Raw genomic sequence first — 23,623 nt, forward strand, 5'->3', positions numbered from 1 at the left:
GGACCCACCATCTCTATGTGCGTGAGCACCTGGTCTCTCGAGCGACCTCTGACTAGCCAGTCGTCTAAATACAGGAAGACTTGGATTACCATACATCTGAGGTAGGCCGCTACCACCGCCATACACTTCATAAACACTCTGAGTGCTGTAGACAGCCCAAAGGGGAGAACCGTGAACTGGATGTGGCGGTGGGATACCACAAACCGGAGAAACCATCCTTGGTTCTTCCAGATCGCCACGTGAAAATAGGCGTCCTTCAAAGCGAGGGCTGCATACCATTCACCCTTGTCCAGAACTGGGATGATTGAGACCAGCGTTACCATCCAAAACTTTCCCTTTCTCACGAGCTTGTTCAAGGCCCTGAGATCGAAAATGGGCCTCAGGCCCCCCTTCGGTTTCAGGATAATGAAGTAGCAGGAGTAGAAACCCTTGCCCTCCCGATGAGGAGGGACCACTTCCACTGCCCCTTTTCTAGGAGTGTGAGGACCTCCTGTTCGAGGAGGGCCTCGTGAGAAGGGTCCCTGAAAAGGGAAGGGGAAGGGACGGGAAGGGCCCCAGGAAGGGGATAGAATACCCCCTGGACACTGTCCAGCACCCATTTGTCTGAGGTGATGTGCGACCAGGCCTGGGTGAAATGGGACAGTCTGTCCCCAAACGGGCACCAGTACCGGAGCAGTCTGTCCACGCACCACCGTGGCCAGCAACGATGAACAGTCCGGGAGACTACAGGTACTCCCAAGGCTTCCGGAGCTGACGTTGATGACTCTTCCGTAAGTTCAATAAGGTTCTGAGCGGCCTTGAAAACCTCTGGCGTAGACGGACGCTGTGACAAGGTGGACCCGGGGCTCTCCTTTTGGCACGTGGCCTGCCTCTTCTTCTGCCTAACAGGCAAGCCTGGTCCCGGGGTACTGCTCTGACGGCAGCCTTCCCGGTGGGGCCGGTGCTCGGGCGATCTCCCCCTGGAGTCCTTCATCCGCTTCGGCACCGGGGATTGGGACCGGTGCCACAGTGCCGCCTTCTTCCACACTTCGGTACAGGGAAGGTCTGAGCGCGAATCCCGCATCGACACCAGTGCGCTGCTCACCGAAGCCTCTTTGGAAGACACGGGCTGCAGCGCCAACTCCATCAGGAGCAACTTAAGGCGAGAGTCTCTCTCCCGCTTCGTTCGTGGCTTGAACCCCTTGCAAATCTTGCAGGCAGCGGTCAGATGAGCTTATCCCAGACACTTCAGACACTGTTCATGGGGATCATCCTTGGCCATGGGTTTAGCACACTCTGTGCAAGGTTTGAAGCCCTGTGGGCCTGGCATCACCGACCCCCTGCGGGGTTCAAGCACCAACACACTTAACTAATAGGCACTAACAGCTACTTAACAACTACTTAAGCTAACTACACTAAAGAACAGCTAAGGGGCGAAGAAAAACGCTGGGATCAGCAGAAGAGAGCAGCTCCAATGACCGTCACGGTCATTGAAGGAACTGAGGAGAGGGAGGGCTGGCAGAGTACTTATGCTCCGCTATAGCGGCGCCACTCCAGGGGGCGACCTGCCAGGCCGACGGGTACCGCTGGGGAAAAAAGCTCTGGGGAACCGTGCACGTGGCGTGCATGTACCTACTTCAAATGGACATGAGAAATCACTCAAAGAAAAAACTAAAAAACTCAGAAAAATATTATGCTTGTGACAAAAAGGGAAGAAACGTTTCTGACAAAGTATGATCTGTAAGTTGACAACATGAGCATCACTGCATCAAGTACACTCATTTCACATTTTGAATGTTATCGTCAAGTCACAAGGGCTGCGGCTAGAGACTTAAAAAGCTTAGATTTCAAAGGAGAAAATTGTACACCACCTTGAAAAAGGGCACTTATGTGGCAATTGATGCAATAATATAATCATATTATACATGGGGCCTTGATTATACTACCAGTGCCAGTTAACATCTGTAAGCAAAGATCTTGGGTCAATTCTCCAATGCCCTTTGGCCTCTGTCTAATGCTCAGATGGTGCAAATGGCTGGATTCTGGCAATAAATGACAATCTGAGAATTTTTGTTGTTGAGGGATCTATCCACTGATATAAAGCCAATGGAACAGGTTCCTCTGCAGCCTCCCCTCACTGCATCTGGCATAAGGTGGCTTGCCAGAGAATGGTAAGAGATGCTGAAAGTGGGGTGGAGCTTTAAAGTGATATGCCAGACGTCTCCTGAAACTAGATTCTTTAGAGGGGCAGGTCTATGAAAAAGTAGGAATCTGTGATTGGCTCCCCTCCCAGCTCCAGTGACTACTTCTGCTACAGGTACCCTGTCCACTATCGCCAGCTGTATCCCTCCCACTTTCTCATTCTCCCTCTAGCAGCATCCTCTTTGTGGGAACCTGAAATTTTGAACTTTGGATTCAACTTCCTTATTGAAGATAATGGTGTGGTAATGAGGGGTTTGCTACTAGGGATGTGAACAGGTAACTGGCTAGCCAGTTGCCTGGTAAGCATCACCCTAACTGGGAGTCAGGAGCCGCCCTCCCCACGAGGGGAGCGGGAGCAGAAGCCAGTCACCTGCATGTGCAAAGTGGCCAGGAGCAAAAGGTCAAGGATATTTGAATCTACGGTTCCAAACAGCAAAGTTTAAATCCCTATACAATCTTTAACCAAGTTCTGGATGTTTCAACTTGGGCCCATCTCTTAAATGTGCTATTTAAAGCTAAAGGAAAATGAGAGAAAAACAGAAATATTTTTGTGCCCCATGTTTCCTGAAACATTGAAGATTTTTTATAGATTTGGATGGCTTGAACAAATATTTCAGTTACCTTTAATGGGGCACCAAAATTTGTGTGTTACAAAATCTTCAGTTTAACCGTCCCAGTCTGCCTCTTTCCTCCCCACTCAAGGCCTGCAGTTCAGTGCAAAATGTACATTCAGTTACCTGGCAATATGTTGTTTTTGAACCAACTCCTGCCTTCTGGCCACAGCTTCCATGGATTCTGGCTGGAGAAAACTATAACCTAAAACATATATATATATATATGGTGAGAAATACTTAGATTTGTACTCACACTTCACACATGCCCTGAAGTAGGTGGATGCGCCTAAAAGTATTGTTAAAAGTTAACAGTTAAAAGGCCTAGGGAATAATTTTCAGAGTCACTGGTGTAACTTCAAGCCAGATGCTGCAAACATTTCTCTCTTCAATGGGACTAACATTAGTAATAACTAAACTCAATACCAAGTATTTTCAGGGTCAGAACCTTAGGAATACCTGTCATAGGTACATCTAAGGCAAGGAAGAGTAGGGAAAGTACATGCAGGATTGATTGAGTGAATAATAACTAGTAGTTACTAAAAAGCAATGTAAGGTACATCTAAAGCAAGGAAGAGTAGGGAAATTAATGAGATGACATTGAAGTACATGCAGGATTGATTGAGTGAATAATAACTAGTAGTTACTAAAAAGCAATGTAAGAACACTCCTTAAAAGTCTGTTTATTGCCTGGATACCATGGATTTACATGTAATTTTTAATAGCATTTCTTCCCTGAGAACTGTATCAGACCTAACTGTGGTAAATCAAAGGCAGAACTCCCACAGAAGGAGAAGCTGAAACCAAAAAAAAATCCTATTTGTGGATCCTCATGGCTTCTAGTGCTCCTTTATTCATCTGATAGATCGAATCTGGGATCCTTGCTCATTTTTCACTCAGATCTGAGGAAGAACCTCAAAGTATGGTCCATTATTAACTTATTGTTACCAGAATTACATGTAATACACAATTCTGCAGCCATGGAATCTGCTACTATATCCCTTGCCTTAGGACTAAGTGCCACAATCTAACCTTTATTCAAACAAATATGTAACCATTTTATTTGAGAATAAATTATATCCAAGTAGCATGGATCAAAGAATATGATCAAAGGATCAAAGAATGTGATCAGTGAAACATCCTTTTACTACAGCTAAAACAAAAAAAAACCTACTACAGAGAGTTAAATGTATATAACACAAAGGACATTGCCAATCAGGTAAATGTTGCTGGCTAGAGCATTCTGCTTATATGGAGAGAGATGGATAAATACCACATGATTTGGAAAATATAAAAACATTCAGAGGGAACACACCAATTGTGAAAGTAAGCAGGTGCACTCTGGTGCGCAGTTCTAGCAAGAACTGGCAGAGCTGCAGCAAAAGCTGGCAGGAAGCTATTTAAAGAGCTGGCAAGGACCCACGTGCAATAGGACAGTACCTGCAAGAAATTTTAAATTATTTTCACCACTGGAACACACACATACACACACACACAAATAAGCATATAAGATAGAGGCAGATCTTGGAAGCTCACCGAATAAATTCTAATTTGTAAGTCTGAAGTCTCATATTGGTGCAAACTGGGATTTCTACTGGGCAGGTGCTCTCATTCTCAAGGCTATTTTTATAGAGGTACATACAATTTATTTACTGCCACCAGTGACAAACCTGGTGAAAAGGAAGAAGTATTCATTCACTTTTTCAGTAATACCCTGTTACTTCACAGGATCATTCAACTGACTGTTACCTGGACTAGGATAAATCCGATTGGACAATATGTTTGGCATGTTTGCATGCTGTGGGACAGAAGGTCCAAGGTGGGAAGCTACATGGATCTGTCTTGGGTCAGCTGGTGCCATCATTTCAGTGGAAGGCAACAAATCTCTAGGGAGAGAGTAAAAAATACAGTTAGATATGCAAAGTACATGGTCTAACTTAACATGTTATGTTCTATGTTCACACTGGTGCAACTCCCTTTGATTTTAACAGGACTGGCACATTTGACTGTGGCAGAACTGGGATGCTATTTGAAGAATTTGCTCAAAAAATTATGCTAAAAAGTAAAAACATAACTTGGATGAACACCGAAATTCTTATGTAAAAGTCCAAATTGTCAGGTTTAGTTTTACCTTTCAACTGAAAAACAGCCCAATATTGCCCTGAGCACAGATTTTTAATTTACTCAAAGGAAAGATCTACTGAATCATTTATACTGCATATAGCAACACTGCATTCTTTAGGGTCTCCCTTGTAAGTATTGACTAGTACCATCTTTCATTTCTAATTCTCAAAAAGGCAAGTCTACACACAGCAATAAAAGACCCATGGCATAGTCACAGTTGGCCTGCTCATCTAACTTGGGTTTGGTAGGACTATAAAATTTCAGCGTAGATATTTGGGCTCAGGTGAGGCCAGGCTCCAGCCTGAGCCATAATGTCTATAGAGCAATTTTAGAGTTTGCATCCTGAGGCCTGTGAACATAAATCAGATGATCTGGGCTCTGAGATTTGATTCTGTTTTTTTTAATTGTAATGTATACATACCACGTTTCTTTAGAACAGATCACAGCCTAAGGTAGTAGTGGCTGCAGACATTTGTCAAAGAAATGGGAAAGCAATGTAATGCCCTGTTTCGTTAATATTATTTGTGAAATGTTTTGATACCCATTGGCTCTTCTGACATCTCTCCTGGCAGACTGATCTGTACCAATACTGGTCAGAAAGGGCATTACATCCTAGGGCAGTGGTCAACAACCAGTAGATCAGGATCTACCGGTAGATCTTGGAGCCTCTGACAGGGGATCCTGACTGGTTTGTCTGGGAAGCTATCAGTCACTGGCACTTCAGCTGCTCCTCCCCTCACTGTCATGCTGCTCCTGCCCTCTGCCTTGGAACTGCCCCATGGGAGCCTCCTACTTGCTGTGCAGGGTGTGGGAAAGAAAAGAGGGGGGTGCTGATGTCAGTGAAGGGGGTGGAGGGAGCTTGGCAATGCAAATCTCTGTCACTCTCTCACATGCTGCGTGTGTGTCATTCTCATGCACACTGTCCTTCACTCTCATCTCCTGATCCAACATACATGGGGGACGGGGTTGTTGTTACTTCTGTTACTGCTTGCACAGTGTGTTATTTTGGTTTTTGACTCATCTGTGCATTTCATAATTTTCATTTCTCTCTTATGCTTACATTTAACTGAGTAGTGAGTTCTCAAATGCCTAACCTGTCGTGGCTGGAGTAATTATCCCTGTGGTAATTACTGCTCATGTCCCTGCACTCTCTGAGAAGGGCAGAGCAGGAGTTCACCTCATGCTGTTCTCCTGCATACACCCCTCCTGCAGCTCCCATTGATCAGTAATGGGGAACCATGGCCAATAGAAGCTGTGGGCTCAGTGCCTGTAGATGAGGGGCAGCACATGGCGCCATGGAGCCACTGCTGTACATGCCAGCTGCTTTCAGGAGCGATGGAGGGCCAGGGCAGGAGTAAGTCTGTCTTAACTCCACTGCTCCACCACCCAGAAGTCGTTTCAGTTAAACAGCGCCCACACAGAATCTGCTTCCTGAACCTCCTTCTGCCCCAGATGTGAGTCGCCCTGCACCCAAACTCCTTTCCAGAGCTTTCACCCTGAAAATCCTCATGGACCCCAATTCCCCACCCTGGGCTAAACCCAGAGCCCTTCCCACAGTCTGAACCCCTTGGCCCAAGACCAGAGGCTGCACCCAACCCCCTGGTGAAAGTGAGTGAGGAAGGGGGATGGAGTGAGCAGGCTGAGGCCTTGGAGAAGGGGTGGAGCAGGGGCAGGGCCTCAAAGAAGGGGCAGGAAGGAAGCGTGAGAAGGGTATTTGGGTTTTAGATAGACCTTACATTACACTTAAATTGAAAATGTGATCTTGTGGTTAAATAGGTTGGAGACCACTGTTCTAGCGAAATAACTCAAACACTTTTCTGACCTTGAGAGTAGGAGTTAGCAATTGCATGTCTTTTCAGTATTGGTCTTTCTGGGGACTGATGGACTAAACCATCTAGTTATGTCAGAAAATGTTCTCTGTTCACCTTAGGATTTGAGGGGGACTTAATAAATATATTCCAGAGCAAAGTAACTAGTATTCAAAAGTTGCCTCAGCAGTTGTCCTTGTGGAACTTAGGGCTGTGTGCAAATGTGGATGCTAGCATAGCAGGAGCAATCTCGTATTCTGTATCCAAAAACAGGAATATTATATTTACATGTAGGAGAGAGCTAAGGAGACATATACAGGTTCATCCAGCCCTTAGTTCTGAAGGCTGTTTTAGAGAACAAGAGACCAAAATATTAAAAATAATCTCAAATCTTAACACTCTTCTTATTCTCAAATATAAGGTGAACCACTGTTCTTTAAATGTAGTAGAGAAGTGGGGAGATATACCTGTCTACAAATCGAGGTTCAAACTGTGAAGGAATTGCCTGCATTCTCTGCTGGCCTGATCCCATTAGCTGAGGGTTTACTGCCATCATCTGGTTTCTCATTAGCACTTCTTGTCGCTGTCGCAGTTCTAATATAAAGCATATAAAATTATATTGTTAAGTGCAATAAGTGATTCTATATCCACTATGACCCTTACCAGAAATAGTTAACATATAACCTTTCTTTGTATCCCACCTGTTAAAAAAGAAAACATGACACAGAATATTTACTGCCTCTTTAAAATATGTAACCTTATATCCTCCCCATTAGCTATACTGTGAACCTCATTGATGAATATAGTATATTATACAACCAATAACTGCATCAAAAATAAATAAGATGTGTAGAGTTTTGTATAAACACAATGACAGTTTAAACAGTCCATTTTGATGCATACCTCACCACTATTAAAGTACAAAGGAACTATGATATATGGGAAATATTCTGTGGAAATTTGTATTTTTAGTGATAGGAAAAAATGGAAGACTCTAAGGCCTGGTCTACACTAGGACCTTACAACAAATTTACCTGCCCCTCAGTCAATTATCTAAGCAATGTGTCTACACTACCAAGCCAGTTGCACCGCCCTTAGGGGCACTGATGTCTGTTTCTGTAGTTCTGCTTTTCACCAGGAGTAACACTATTCCTGACCATGCAGAATCAAGTTTACACTAGTGTAGATGCAGTGTTTCTGGAAATTTGATCCTATTGGCCTTTGGGAGGCCTCCCACAGCTGTCCTCTCCACTCTGGCCACAACATCTGCCTTGACTGCTCTTGCACTGCATTCAAAAAGTCCTGGGAACTGTAGAATGGCCTATCCCATGTGGCCAGCTTCGTGAGCCCTTGGCAAGCAAGCAGCACACCACGAGACAGGAGATGAGTTCCAATTTTCCCTTGGACACTCCATGGTCTCAACTTCCCTGGGCTGCAGAAGAGCACCAGCCTAGAGTGCACGGCAGATGCTGGATCTCATTGAGGTGTGGGTGGATAAAGGCCATTCCAGGACCTTCATGCAGTGCTGGGTGAAAATGAAGCACTCCAGGAGGAGGAGCTGCTCCAGTCATATTAGAAGGCCAAGAACCCTCTGGGGCAGCACTTCACACCTGTCACTACTTGACCAGCTGGATGCCATTGGGGGGGGGACAGGCAGCCAGTTCTCCCAGATGGATCGTTGAGTCCGCCCAAGACACACCCAGCATCAGCCTTCAGGAGAACGAGATGACAGAGGGTAGGAGGAGGAGACTAGCTAACCAATGATGCCTGAGAGCCAGGAGCTCACCATGATGGTGGAGCCAATCCTGTCCTCTGAGGGCATCTCCCTGGGGAGGACACTTCTGGTGAGTTCACAAACTTTGTCTAACTACAAGCAGGTTCAGACAAGGGGCTGTGAGCTGTAGCGCACTTTCTCTCTGCCTGTTCAGTGGCGGGAGGGTGTGGGGGGCATGTAACAGCTTGTTCATGTGTCTGCAGATGGAGCACCAGTCTTGAGTATTGAGCTCCATAAAGCTCTCTCATAGGAACCCCTCAATCCTTCTCACAAGGCTCCTGGGGAGGCCAGCCTTAATCTGTCCTCTATGGTAAGTCACCTTCCCACTCCATGACACTAGTAAGTAGTTTGGTGTCATGGAACCACACAGCAGTGCAACATAAGGCCTGGGTTCATGGCCACATTCACTCAGCATTCGCTTTTGATCGAGCGTGGAGATGCAGAGAAGACTGATATCTCACATAGCAACCTGGTGAGAGGAGGTGGAGGGTAAACTATTAGCACTCTTGTCAGCAACCCACAAGTGCTGCTCACACATCCTCCCTCCCACCAGGACGGAAAAGAAGCACTCTTTCCAGGAAGCTGAGAGTACTGGATCCGGCATGTCCTGGACATAGCAGGAAGTCAACCTGTCCCTTGCTCTCCTTCTTGCCTGCAGACTCCTGCTTTGGCTGGGAAAGTAACACTCTCCTGGGAATTGATGTGTGCCAGATGCAGTAGGAAGCCATTTTCTGCTGCCTCCACACCCTTCCTAGAAGCTCCTGGCCTGGCTGTTCCCCTACCTCCAGACCAAGTGTGTCCCAGTGTTCCCCTGAGATGTCTGGACACCTGCTATACAGTTCCCATTTTAAAGGAAATATGTGGCCTTGCATGAAACACTTCTCTATTGTCTGACTGGAGGTCTTCAGTCTATGCTAAGAGATTAGGGTTACACTTCATACAATGTATCTGCTAAAATGTCTATCATTGTAACTTTTCTGGACAGTTGGGCCATTTGCCAGCTCAGTGCATCCTATACCTCCCACTGCATCTGTCTGCCTGGCTCACATCCGCAGGCAAAAACACATGCAGGAGGACATATTCTGTGAGCAGATGGACTGCATGCACTCCCTCATGCAGGAGATCCAGGAAGAGTACCAGGAGCAGATAGCAGAGCTGCAGGAGAGGAGAACCACCTGGGAATAGCTGACATGGCAGCAGGAGACCATGTTTTTGTCCCTGACTGCCATCATGGAGTGCATGGTGACCTGTCTGGAGTGGGCCACCACCCAGAATCCTGCTCACCCTAATGACACCCCCAGTTCCTGCTCCTCTTGCCCCATGGCTTCCATCCACTAGGGCCCAAGGACACTGCGTGGGGACTCAAAGAGAACCAGAGCCTCCAGAAACTCTGGAGGCAGGAAGCAGTCCCAATCCCATTACTGAGTTCCCCTCTCCCCTTCTGGTTCCCACTTCATTCCCTCCCCCATTGTTTTTCCCCAAATAAACACTCCTATTCTTTGAACAAAGCTTTTTTTTTCTGCAGGGGTGGGGTCAACAGAAGAGGGGAGCAGAGGGGTGGGGGATGAAAGGCAAACACACCTTTTGGGGAGCCACAGGAGAGAGTCTAAAACTGGCCTTGCATAAAACTGTCCTTCAAGGCGTTTCTGATTAGCACTGTCCTGTGCTGTGTTCTCCTTATTGTTTTGGTGTCCAGCTGCTCAAACTCTCGGGCCAGGCCCTCTGCCTGAGCCCCTAACCATGCCAAAAAAGTCTCCTGCTTATTCTCACACAGGTTATGGAACACAAAACAGGTCACCACCCTAAAGGGGATGTTGTGTTTGCTGAGGTCAGGAGACTCCTGAACCTCCCCTTTAAACATCCAAATGCACATTCCACCACCTTTCTGCACCTGCTTAACCTCATGTTGAACTCCTCCTTGCTGGGGTCCAGGAAGACAATGTAGGGCTTCATTAGCCAGGGGAGCAAGGGGTAGGCTGGGTAACCCAGGATCACAATAGGCACGTCCACCTCTATGACTCTGTCTGGCTTGGAAAAAAGTTCTTGTGTGCCTCTTTCGGAAGAGGCAGGAGTTCCAAAAGATGCAACCATTATGCGCCTTTCTCAATCATCCCACGTTGATGTCAGTGAAGTGGCCCTTGTGATCCATGAGCGCCTATAACACCATAGTGAAGTATCCCATCTAGTTGATGTAATCTGAGGCATGGGATTTGGAGGGCCAGAATGGGGATGTGTGTTCTGTCTATGTCCCTCCCCCCACACACAGTTAGGGAAGCCCATGGCAGCAAACCCCTCCATGATGAGAATCACGACCCTCTGTAGCAGGATGTTATTAATGGCCTTGGCTATTTGTATTTTGAACAGCTCTAACCGTAGATTTCCCTAGCCTGAACTGGTTCCTAACTGAGCAGTAGCTGTCTGGCATGGCAAGCTTCCAGAGGGCAAATTGCCATGTGCCTGTCATGGTGATAGCGGGTCTCCTAGGTATATTCTGGCACCTCAGGGCAGGGGCAAGCCATTCACAGAGCTCCAGGAATGTGATTTTCCACATGTGAAAGTTCTATAGCCATTGCTAATTGTCCCATCTCTGCCCAACGATGTGGTCCCACCATCTGAGCTCGTCTCCTGACACTAGAACTGGAGTTGCTCTGTGTTCAGGGGATTAAGTGGTGTCTGCACTATCACGAGTGCCAGGACTTGCCTGAGCAAGGCCTCCATGCCACACTGAGCTTCATCCTCATCCTCTTCCAGGTGGATCAACATGTGTATACTTATGAAGTACTGCACCATGAAGTGCACCATTGCACCCATGAACATGTTATGCTTTCCAGTACCCTGGACTCCATGCTTGCAGTGGTGTGGCATCTGTGCAGGCAACCAGAGCAGCACAAGACACACACACACTGCATCTCCTTTATGTCACATGAAGGGGGAAGGAGTAGAGGAGTACCTTCTGGGACGCAGCTGACATGAGCTCCTGTAAGCACCCACTGCTGAGTTTTGGACCCAGTGGACACCGAAGGCATAGGCCAAACTGCCAAGTTCCCCACAGTGCCTCGCTCTCAGTGAGTTGGTGGTAGGCTCCATAAATGTGAACGCATTTGATTCTTCTCATAGTGAGGACACAGACCCTCGCCTCTCAACATTGAGTGCTCAAAAATTGCACATAGTAGATTTGACCTTATCTCATAGTATAGATGTGCCCTAATTAGCTAAGAAAAATTCCAACCTGTCCTGATATGAAATAGCACAATCTGATGGAATAAGTATGGGGCTATGTTTGAGGAACGATTTCACATTTGGATGTCAAAAGTTAAACACAGAATTCCATATATAAGCACCTCATATGTGTCTGATCCAAAATCCAGTGAAGTCAGTGGAAAGACTCATATTTATTGCAATGAGTTTTGAAACAGGTCATAAGTACACAATTTTCAGTGCAGCCTTGGCTTCCACTGAAGTCAGGTAAAAGAGAAATATGTTTTTCCTATGTGTTTTGCTTACTTAACATTGTTTTTTATATTTCAAATGAATTAAAAGATCCACAGGTCCAAGGACCCTTCATATCCTTAGAACCTGGGGTAGGTAATTCTAGCTTTTTTATTTCAACATCAACCTGGGTCTTTGCATCTGAAGAATCAGTATTTTCAGTAGAGTGAAATTCAGATGACAGTGAAGAGTGCAAAAGGATGATTTTATTACAACTTGTCTTTCACTCTCCTGCTAGGACATGAATCTGCAGCAGCAGTATATGTCATGTTAAACTCCATTGATGTTCTTTCCACTGCTTTTTCTTGCAGAGATGTATGGCATCTGGGAAATGGTCTTTTCCTTATTCATTTGTTTTGCAGGACTACGAGTTGCAAAGTTTGATGTTAGCATTTGAAGTGTTCTATTAAAGTGGTCACACTTCACAGTCGGGTAATAGTTCAGAAAAGTTTAGTAAATGATTAATAGATGTTTTAATAAATGGTTAGCAGTTGATCCAGAGTTCATTAGGTCAATAGGCTGCTTATAACCATGTTTTATAAACCTTCCATGCCAGTTTCTATCAATGTGCTTATAATCATCTGTAATATATGCTACTCATGTCTGTGACATGCTTATAACATCTATTAATTATTTGTTAACCCTTTATAAACAGAACCCCCAACATAAAGTGGGACCACTAAAGTCAGATTTGGTTCAAATGCATTATATACAGAGTATTATTTGGGGCATGTTCCAACAGATGGAGGCTTCAAGTTCTTCACCAGCTTTCTAGGAACAAAAGAGAATTGAGGAAGAGAACGGAGCCATTTGAGCTGCTCTTAGGTTTGCCAGGGTGGAGCTGCAAAAGCACAGACAGACTCTCCTTTCAAAATTCCCTCATCTGTACCTATCCATCCAGGATTTGGTCTTGCCCTTTTGTGATGTGGAGAACATACCCCATACTGGGGGGGGGGGGGGCTAAGACCTTGTGGGCGGAGGAAGTCTTCCCCCTTACCCAGACTGGGTATGCTCCAAGTGCTGGAGCAGTATAAGAGGAAGCAGAACAGCTCAGTCTGGGCTGACCAGCAAAGGAGAAGAATCTCTCGCCAGAGCTCCTGAACTGCTGCAGTCAGCTACCCCGGGGGTGAGAACCAGAGACCCAGGAGAGAGCTACAACATAAACCCCATGGAATCCCATGGAGAAGCAGCTGCTAGAAAGCTGGAAGACCCAACTATCACATGGGACATCAGTTCAACCAATGAGGTCAGAAGTGACCCAGGGAGGGTGCAGGAGTGGCCTCTCCCACACTGGTGTCCTCGGTGTGTTTCATCCAGATTCCCCGCCAAGGGAGTGGCAGACCATACTGCTGCTCCCAGGGCCCTGGTTTGGGACCCAGTGGAGCAGGGAGGGCACAGGTTCCCCTACCAGGGCGTTAGCCTCCAACCACACTGACTGTGACTAGTAAGCCATACTGCCCTGGAATGTAGGCTATTATTTACTGACTCTGGCTGGTGGGCCATATTGCCCCAAATTGAGGGCTATTCACTTACTTGGGCTTGTGAGCTATATTGCCCTGGACTGAGGGATATATATATATATATATATATATATATATATATTGACTCTGGCCATTGGGCCACACTGCCTGGCGAGCAGGGTCGCTTATAGACTCGGGGTTACCCAGAGGCCAGCAAAATTTCACGGATTATAGAGACGACCAACTCCTTTGTGGCCAAGGAGGCGGCGTGCACATCCCAGAATGAGGTCTCCCTAGTGACAGGGAGTACTTACGCTGCCACACCTTTACAGAGCTCACTGTAAGCAGCCTGTCCTTCCACAGAGTTTTTGAAAATGGGCACATTCTCCAAGTGTAGTACAACGTGTATTTATAGGAGACACTGTGGGTCCACCACCGATTCCTTGAAAAATTGCCCATCACATTATATGATTAACATCCCTGGAAAATTGTTACCCCCTGCAAATTAACCAACAAAATATCTTAATAAAAATAGCATGTTTAATAGTATATTTATTAAAAAAAATCTGCATGACCATAAGTTAGGGTATGTCTACACTACCCCGCTAGTTCGAACTAGCAGGGTAATGTAGGCATACCGCACTTGCAAATGAAGCCCGGGATTTGAATTTCCCGGGCTTCATTTGCATAAGCGGGGAGCCGCCATTTTTAAATCCCCGCTGCTTTGAACCCCGTGCAGCGCGGCTACACGGGGCTCGAACTAGGTAGTTCGGACTAAGGTGCCTATTCCGAACTACCGTTACTCCTCGTGAAATGAGGTGTACCAGTAGTTCGGAATAGGCACCTTAGTCCGAACTACCTAGTTCGAGCCCCGTGTAGCCGCACTGCACGGGGTTCGAAGCAGCGGGGATTTAAAAATGGCGGCTCCCCGCTTATGCAAATGAAGCCCGGGAAATTCAAATCCCGGGCTTCATTTGCAAGTGCGGTATGCCTACATTACCCTCCTAGTTCGAACTAGGAGGGTAGTGTAGACATACCCTTAGACAGTCTCAGAGGGGTAGCTATGTTAGTCTGTAACTTAAAAAAACCTTAAAAAACAATGAATGGTCCTGTCGGACTTTAGGATATGTCTACACTGCCATCCTAGTTCAAACTAGAGTGGCTAATGTAGGCATTCGAAGTTGCAAATGAAGCCCGGGATTTAAATATCCCGGGCTTCATTTGCATCTTGCCGGGCGCCGCCATTTTTAAATCCTCGTTAGTGCGGACTCCGTGCCCGCGGCTACACGTGGCACGGAGTAGGTAGTTCGAATTAGAAAGCCTAATTCGAACTACCTACTCCGTGCCGCGTGTAGCCGCGGGCACGGAGTCCGCACTAACGGGGATTTAAAAATGGCGGCGCCCGGCAAGATGCAAATGAAGCCCGGGATATTTAAATCCCGGGCTTCATTTGCAACTTCGAATGCCTACATTAGCCACTCTAGTTCGAACTAGGGTGGCACTGTAGACATACCCTTAGAGACAAACAAAAATACTGATAGTCTCATGCGCTTTTGTGGGCACAACCCACTTCTGCATGTGTGTCATAATCTGAAGTGAGTTGTGTCCACGAAAACTTATGATACTATCTATATTTTTTTGTTTGTCTCTAAGTTGCTACAGGACCATAAATTAGACAGATGTATATCTGCTGCCAGATTTGTATCACGCGTTTGTGCATGACTGTTATTGTGTCCCAGAGTTTTTGGAGTTTCTTGAATCAAATAAAAGACTATGCACTGGGGATCATAACTATCAGCTTTGCTCATAGTTGACTGAAGGCTTAATCCCAGAAAGTATTAAGTGCCTCATATAAAACATAATCCTACATTCACTCAAGTCAGTGACAAAGCTGCCACTGAATGGTGCAAGATGTGGGCTCTATTCAGTATCCAGTGCCATGCAGTATTGGGCTCTAGATCTATTGGAGATACAGGTGCAATTCCCTCCCAGGTACTGGAGCACCTCACACAGTCAAATTTTAAACTCCCAAAGACCTAGTCCAACATAAACTGAGCTCCATATAAAATCTGGTGTGAATTTTTTGGAAGCCATTTATTTAGTTTTTCCCAAGTCCTGATCATGAATAAAGCAGGGATCTGTAGACATTAGGCCTGTCAGTTATTAGACTTCACATATTGTATACATGTTGTGAATACTATAAATGTGGTCTCGGAAGGCTGTAGTTTTGGCTTACCTCCTGTTGCCATGCCACTTGCTAATCGGTATAGATGCTTTTCATCCAATGTCCCTTGTTCCCCGAGTATAGACATCTTTCTCATGTGGTCTCGGGGAGTCATGTTATGAGGTGATGAAGAGGACCTTCTTTTTCCAATGTAAAGAATGAAGTTAGAAGGACCCAAGAAGATAATAAAACATTCCACAGTTTAGAAAGGTATCAGGTCCCATATATGTTCTTTGTAAAAAGCAAAAGGATATAGGCTACATTTTTAATCAGCTATTTTTAATAATAACACTCAACTGTCTACCTCTTGCTGAGGTGCCACAAGTTTCTCTTTTTTTAATGGGATCTTCAGAACTATCAGATGTTTTCTGCTCTATCATTAGGGCTAAGTCTAGACTACGGGGTTTTTCCGGCATACTAGAGGTATGCCGGAAAACCCCCGCGGTGTCCAGGGAGCGCGTTTGCTCTTCTGCTTTTTTTCACAGAAGAGCAAACATGCTCTTTTGGGGAGTCCAGTATACCCCATTCCACAAGGGATAAGGGCTCCACCAAAAGAGGAGGCTTTTCTGCCATTTCCACCGAAAGAGGAGGCTTTTCTTCCCATAAACTGGGCCAAATGGCAGAAAAGCCTCTTCCGGAAAAGCGATAAAGTCCGTACTCTAGACCTAGCCTAGGCGACAAAACAAGACAAAAGATTTTTGTACTAGTGCTGAACCAAAACTCAGTGGACTGAGCTCTCAACTGTGAACACAAAACTGTACAACTTCAGCAGTTCTCAGCTCAAGGCTCTTCACAGCTCTGTCTTGGGAAATGGTGCCCAAAGCTAGACAAGACAAGTCCATGATCTGCAGCTCATATTAGGCATGCCCTAGCTTCTATTGAACTCGTGAGTTTTGCTATTAACTACCACTAGAACAGGATTGGGCCATTGGGCATAGTTTGTAGGGGGAATGATGAGGGGTATTGGGCCCCTAAATAGTAAACCGTGGGCAGGCAATGGAATTTGCCTCCCTATGCACATCCCCATTGGCCTGACTGGAGTTTCCCCTACAAATATTGAAGTCAAACTACACCTGTGATTGGGCCCACTATTACTATTTGTTTAGCTATTTTAGCAACAATTTTAACTGTTACTTAAGAATGTGATGATTACAAAACATTGGTAGATACTAAATATTAGCACATTTTCCTCCAGTGATAACAGATCTCGATATCTAGAGACATCCGCCTCAGGCTTTTTTTCCTCTTAAGAAGCATAAATAAGGTGACCAGGGCTGTGTCTACACTGGCATGAATTTCCGGAAATGCTTAAAACTGAATACTATTCCGTTTTCAGTTTTTCCGGAAAAGGAGCATCTACACTGGCAGGCTGCTTTTCCGGAAAAGCCCTTTTTCCGGAAAAGCGTCTGTGGCCAATGTAGACGCGCTTTTCCGGAAAAGAGCCCCGATCGCCATTTTCGTCATCGGGGCGTTTTTCTGGAAAAGACTACTGGGCTGTCTACACTGGCCCTTTTCCGGAACAGTGTTCCGGAATAAGGACTTATGCCCAAGCGGGAGCAGAATAGTTTTTCCGGAATAGTGGCTGATTTTGTACAGTAGAGCATCATTGCTTTTCCGGAAATTCAAGGGCCAGTGTAGACAGCTCGCAGCTTATTCCGGAAAAGCGGCTGATTTTCCGGAATAAGTGGCCCAGTGTAGACAAAGCCCAGGTGTTTGATTTTCAACTGAACCCCAGGTCAAAAAGGGATCCCACCTAGTGAAAATGAATGAGTGAGGGTGGGGAACAGCGAGTGATGGGAGAGAGTAAGGTGGAGCCTTGGAAAAGGGCCGGGGCAAGGGTATTCAGTTTTGTTTGGTCAGAAAGTTGGCAACTCTAAGCATAAAGCTTGCTTTCAACAATTAACAGAGTCTAGATACGAGCTCAGACTCACAATTAATTTCAGAAACTTTGCTGAGTAAATCATGTGGAAGGAAACAAGGTAAAATACAAGTGTCCCTGGACCAAATCCTGCAGCTTTGATTCAGGCAAACCTCCCATTAATAAGAGCAATAAGTAATGGTTATAGAATGTTCTGTGAATTAAAAATTGTAGGTATAAAACTGCAGTAGAGTGATCATAATAGGGTTAACTGGATTATCCAGAGAATTATGGGATAGAATCATACTCCACTCTTATTTCCTGCCTTTAATCACCCAGATTCTGATATAGTTAAATAAAGCAGCAAATTCCCAGCCTGTAGTTCTGTGAGTAGACTTGCTTTTGTTGCACTGAGCAGTCCCTTTACAAAAGAGATTATTGCTCTTATTCATTATGGGATTTCCTTAAAGTCAGTAACAGTAGGATTGGGCCCTACTAACAATGCTGCTAATGTCTGCTATTCCTAACAGATAAGAATCTCTGTAAGCTGGGAAAGAGAGAGCCCCTGAGAGCTTACCATGGGCACAACTATATTCGTATAAAAATGCTTTAGGGTGGTATAGTCATGTCAGAATGGGAAAAGGAATAAGCTGTATTGATATAAGTATAAGGCATATCCACATCAACTATTAAGTTGTGTCCACTTTACTAGTGTAACATTCAGTTAAAACCTCCCCCCCCCACACACACACTTCTAACCAAAATAGCTATCCCAGTTAAACTTTTCAGTTTAAAGGTAACTGTAGTAGCCTGTGTCCATTAGCACTGATTTCTAGGATATTCACAAAATGTGTTTGGAGTTTGACATATTAACTATAATTGTGGGTTGTATAGTAAGTTATAGCGTGCTTTTGCTAAATACTGTGCTTGTTCTGGAAGCTAGTGCAAGGGCTATTTCAGATATTGCCTTGTTGTGTCTGTTAGAGAAACTTGTATGAGCTTTGTTTTTGTTTTTTGGAGTTCTTTTTGGTCTGTTTTGGGTTTGTTTGGAGTACTTTTAGTAATGTTTCTACTGCAAATGCCCGCTGGAAATATGGCAGCAAATAATTCATCTTTCATTAATTTGATGTATCATGAGAAATATTTGGAGACATGTGTTTATCCCTTAATTGAGTAAAGATCAGAAAATACCAACATCCAAGCTAGTATCGGTTGATACACCCAATACAGAAAAACTAAATCCTGTCTTTGCAAGGAGTTACATGAGATAGTTTCCCTTTGTCTCTAGATGGTTTTCTTAGGCCTTGTCCATCTCAAGCCACTATAGTCTTAAATAATGAGAAAAGCGCCAGTCTAGACTTTCAAGTAGGAATAAGAAATCCTCCGGAAAAGGCTTTATTTTCTGGAGAATAACGTCTAGACTGGCACTTTTCTCTGGCTTTTCCCCAAGCCGGAAAAAAGCGGCAGCCATGTTAATGCAAATGCCGCGGGGGATATTTAAATCCCCCGCGGATTTGCTTATTCCAAAGTCTACATTAGCACCCCTTTTTCCGGAAGGGATGCCAGTGTAGATGTAGCCATGGTTTTGAAAAGCTACAAGTTGCAGAGGAGTTTCCACTCATATGTGAGTTTTTCATGTTAGTGACTCTGTGAAGACATTTGGTTTTTTCTGGTGAGCCAGGATATCCTATGTAATTTACGTTAGGTTTTCTTCTAATTATACTAGGAACATTTCCCAATTGCTCTCATGGAAATTCCAAATCTAATTCTTTACCATTCTTCAGAATATCATTAGTGTGAATTATGTACATTTTGCAGAAAGGAACAGTCTTGCATATGAAAAGTAACAGAGAGGTAGCCCTGTTAGTCTGATCTTGGTAAAACAAAAAAAGCAGTCATGTAGCACTTTAAAGACTAACAAGATGGTTTATTAGGTGATAAGCTTTCGTGGGGCAGACCCACTTCTTCACTTTCAGAATATAATCTGAAGAAGTGTGCCTGCCCCACGAAAGCTCATCACCTAATAAACCATCTTGTTAGTCTTTAAAGTGCTACATGACTGCTTTTTTTGTTTTACTCTTGCATATGGTTTCTCTCTGCAGGAAGATTAGAACTTAAATTTTCATCTCAGTTGACTTGAAAACACAGGAATTTCCTTACTCAAAGAAAACAATATTTTTTCTAAGTTTAGCTTGCTGCTATCAAGACTAGAAGTGACCTGGCCTTAGAGAGAAGTAAAATCATGCATAATGTACATGGCAAGCTCAGTACTGTAATGCTATTCCATTTGGGAAAATTCTCACTCAGACCAAACAACAATTAGCTTGTGCCCTAAATCATGGGTCAGATTAATGATTCTTTTGGAAGGCTCACTCTGTCTCCTAAGAGCTATCATATTAGAAAATGACACAGAAAACAAAAACACTTTGAAAACAGGGAAAGCATACTTCCTATTCATGTATTAGCTAGGGTATTGGTAAGAATTGAAAGGCTGCTGAAAATGTTGAATACATGCATACACACCAGCTGTCTAATGCTACATTCATGTATGCTACATTCTCTGATCCTATTGCACAAATCCTGGCTGTACAGCACATTACAAGGATGAAGACAAGTTAATCTCTGGCTTTGGATTCTTACCCTCAACAAACCCTACTTGGCAGCAGGCAGAACCACTCACCCAGTGCTAATTCTGTCTCAAATTATTAGGCAAGAGGTGCAAGACACAAACTTCGTAAACTAAAAGCACTCACAAATCTAATCATATTATACACAATGTCAAAATGTGTATAGCAGTCATATGTCTCTCAAGAATTTATTTAAAGCAATCTACTGCTTTTGGCAAAACCTACCCTAACAATCATAGTATATAGTGTATAATATGGACTTGTTGGAAGACTGCCATTCTTTGCAATTATATAAATTAAGATGTAATTAATTGAAATACTGCTTTTACATACTTCATGTGCATATACAATTAGCATTTTAAAAGTAATTTGCAGTATATCATTGCAATGGCTCTGCTCTACACTTTTGGAAGAACAGAATTATAGTTTAAAATGCTCAAGTAAGTTACAGAGAAAGGAAGCATTTTTTAAAAATACATCTTATTTTTTAATAGCTTCCAACATAAAACATTGATGTAAATATTGTATATTTCTCTCCTCACATTTTTTGCCTCTTCTTTTAGAAAAGCTTTCTTGGTTGCTTTGACTATAGCAAGATTAGATTCTGTTTAAAAAGGGAAATATATTTAGTTCCAATAGTAAAAAACTGAAATCTTTATTGTTTTTGCATTAAAATTACCCCATAACTAGTAAAGTTAAAAATTGTGCTGGATTCATGAATCCACAGTTAGTAAAATAAAATGGTAGGTCTCACTGATATTGAAAAAATATGTTGTCATATCAGGCAACAGCATAATACATGCTTCCGTGATTCCTTGATTGGGGTACGGTACAAACGGAGAGACTAGAGTTAGAAGGCTTAATTCTAACCCAAACATGTGGGCGTAAGCTTTTCTGATCCTAAACTAGGCTGAGAACAGTGAAATCTCAAAAGGAAGAAAAATAGCTATATTTATTCTGTGTTTGTTACCTATGTAATTTGCGCCTCATAATTTTATAATGTGTGTACATCAGGAGTGGGCAAATTTCAGTCCCCGGGCCAGATCCGATCTGCAAGGTTAGTCTCTGGCGGGCCCCACCTCCATGTTTACTTGCACCTCAGCAGGTATCAGAGGATCACAGCTCTCATTGGCCACGAATAGCCATTTACAGCCAGTGTGAGCAGTGAGAAGCAGTGTCCCAGTCCATGACACTTCCCACTGCTGCATTGGCCATGAATGGAATTTGTGGCCAACCAGAGCTGCCATCCTCCGATACCAGTGGAGGTACAAGTTAAACATAGTGGCAGCGGCCTGCCAGGGCCTAACCCTGCAGGCTGCTGTTTTTTTATTGCCCACTCCTGGTAGACACAGTAGGAAATATCTGCATGTTACAAGATTATTGATCCATCTGAATAATACAATTGGAAGCTGTAGTTCATTCATCTTTTAATCATAGTGAACTTAAGAAATAATTCTAGTGCCTGGTGTTAGTGGGTGCAGCTCTCAATGAGGTAGGAGTTTGATTTCCACATGCTGAGGCTGATTTTAAATGTTATTATTAGGACTCATCTTGTTCCCGTTGAAGATAATGGGGTAGGAGCAGGATGTTTATTCTACGCATTTCTAAGGCAACCTTTAGCTAAATGTATGGGTACGTCTAGACTACATGCCTCTGGCAACAGAGGCATGTAGATTAGGCTACTGGACATAGTAAAATGAAGCGGCGATTTAAATAATCGCCGCTTCATTTAAATTTACATGGTTGCCGCGCTGAGCCGACAAACAGCTGATCAGCTGTTTGTCGGCTCAGCGCGATAGTCTGGATGCTCCCCTGCCGACATCAAAGGTATTTGTCGACCACCCAGGTAAACCTCATCCCAGGAAGCATACCTGGGTGGTCGACAAATACCTTTGATGTCGGCAGGGGAGCGTCCAGACTATCGCGCTGAGCCGACAAACAGCTGATCAGCTGTTTGTCGGCTCAGCGTGGCAGCCATGTAAATTCAAATGAAGCGGCGATTATTTAAATCGCCGCTTCATTTTACTATGTCCGGTAGCCTAATCTACATGCTTCTGTCGCCAGAGGCATGTAGTCTAGACATACCCTATTATACTAACATTTAAAGCCATGACCAAGATCAGGGCACCTGTGTGCTACACACTGTCCAAACAATTAATATGAGACAGTTATCCTATTTTGCAAGTGAGGAACTGAGACACAGGGAAATTAAGTGTCTTGGACAAGGTCACACAGATGGTTGCAGTTAGTCAGGAGGGGTCAGGATTTACTGCTGTAGAGGCCTCACAGATCCCTAGCTCCGTCAGTGATGATAATCAGAAGGCTGCTTGTGTGTGTGCTTAATCATGTGTGCCGTGTCAACTTGTGCACTTACTCTTCACAGCAGACCCCAAGAGAGCTCCCAAAGACCACAAATCAGATAAGGATCGAAGGTGCCTGGCGAGGTTTATTGTTAAGCGAACTACAGTAATAGTTATCAGTTGACTCTACAGAACCACTATGCATTCGTAACAATGGAATGACTTGATCAATGGGAAATTTCCACTGCCCCCTAGGTTATCCAAAGACTGTCCCCTCAAGACGCCACTTTATATACAGGTACAAACAAGTTACACATCACTGTTGACATGTCAGGTTGCCACCCTTTGACATTGTCTAGTTACCACACTCACACACTATTTAGATACCATCCCTCACCCTGTAACTCGTGGTTTGATTAGATCATTTCTATCCATCATGCTGTCATTTTAGACCCTTTCCTGAACCTGGGTCTGTATCTGTGAGGAGTGTGGGTACCAAGATCTTTTGTAATGTGCTTTCAACTATGACCAATTACTATTCTACTCCTGGGCCTATTACCAATTAGTATTTTGCTCTCTCAGCCCTGTTCATGCCAAGTTCTGTTAGCAGGGGCCTGCCTCTTGCTCACAGCTTAGCTTTGCTTTATGCTAGCCATGTTTTGTCTGTTTTTATCTAGGCCTCAGGCCTCAGACCAGTGCTGTGCTACATGGGCTTATATTTTATGCCTTCATGTTACTACAGTGGTCATGGCAGAACTTGGAATTCAACCCAAATCTTTTGAGTCTTAATGTAGTGATTTAGCCACAAGCAATAGCTCTATTTATATTTATATTTATTTTGTTGTAGTAAATAAAGGCTTCAATTAGGGCTCCACTGTGGTACCAGCAGCTCTTAAATTGTGGATCAGGATCCAAAGTGGGTTGTGACTCCATTGTAATGGGGTTGCCAGGGCTGTCATTAAGTTTTCAGGGGTCCAGGATAAGAGTATTAAGGACTAGCCAACTATCCGATAAGCATTTGCTTATCGGATAGTCTGTTGACTAGTCAATTTCCCACCCCCCTTGCTGTCTCTCTGAAAGAGAGACAGCAAAGGGGAGGGGGAAGGGCTACTTCAAAGTTGCAGCACTGCATAGCTGAGTTGGGGATCAGCTGTGTTGGGGTGCTGC

The 23,623-nt window shown here is 44.3% G+C and overlaps 2 protein-coding genes across 5 annotated transcripts in view; one reads left to right on the top strand and one right to left on the bottom strand.

The window, feature by feature from the left end:
- Nucleotides 1-23,623, top strand: part of LRRC31 (leucine rich repeat containing 31) — a 180,574-nt gene that overhangs the window by 88,255 nt on the left and 68,696 nt on the right. The gene's annotated exons all lie outside the window — the stretch shown is intronic.
- SAMD7 (sterile alpha motif domain containing 7) overlaps nt 1-23,623 on the bottom strand; it is a 46,003-nt gene that overhangs the window by 19,787 nt on the left and 2,593 nt on the right. The window contains exons 2-5 of the mRNA XM_075937921.2: nt 15,684-15,808; nt 7,192-7,318; nt 4,542-4,678; nt 2,919-2,997 (exon numbers count right to left, since the gene is read on the bottom strand). Coding sequence (XP_075794036.1) covers nt 2,919-2,997; nt 4,542-4,678; nt 7,192-7,318; nt 15,684-15,786 — 446 coding nt within the window. The 5' untranslated portion in view covers nt 15,787-15,808. The remainder of the gene's footprint in view (nt 1-2,918; nt 2,998-4,541; nt 4,679-7,191; nt 7,319-15,683; nt 15,809-23,623) is intronic.

Source organism: Pelodiscus sinensis, chromosome 10 (genome assembly GCF_052426305.1).
Source record: "Pelodiscus sinensis isolate ZL-2025 chromosome 10, ASM5242630v1, whole genome shotgun sequence".
NCBI lineage: Eukaryota > Metazoa > Chordata > Testudines > Trionychidae > Pelodiscus > Pelodiscus sinensis.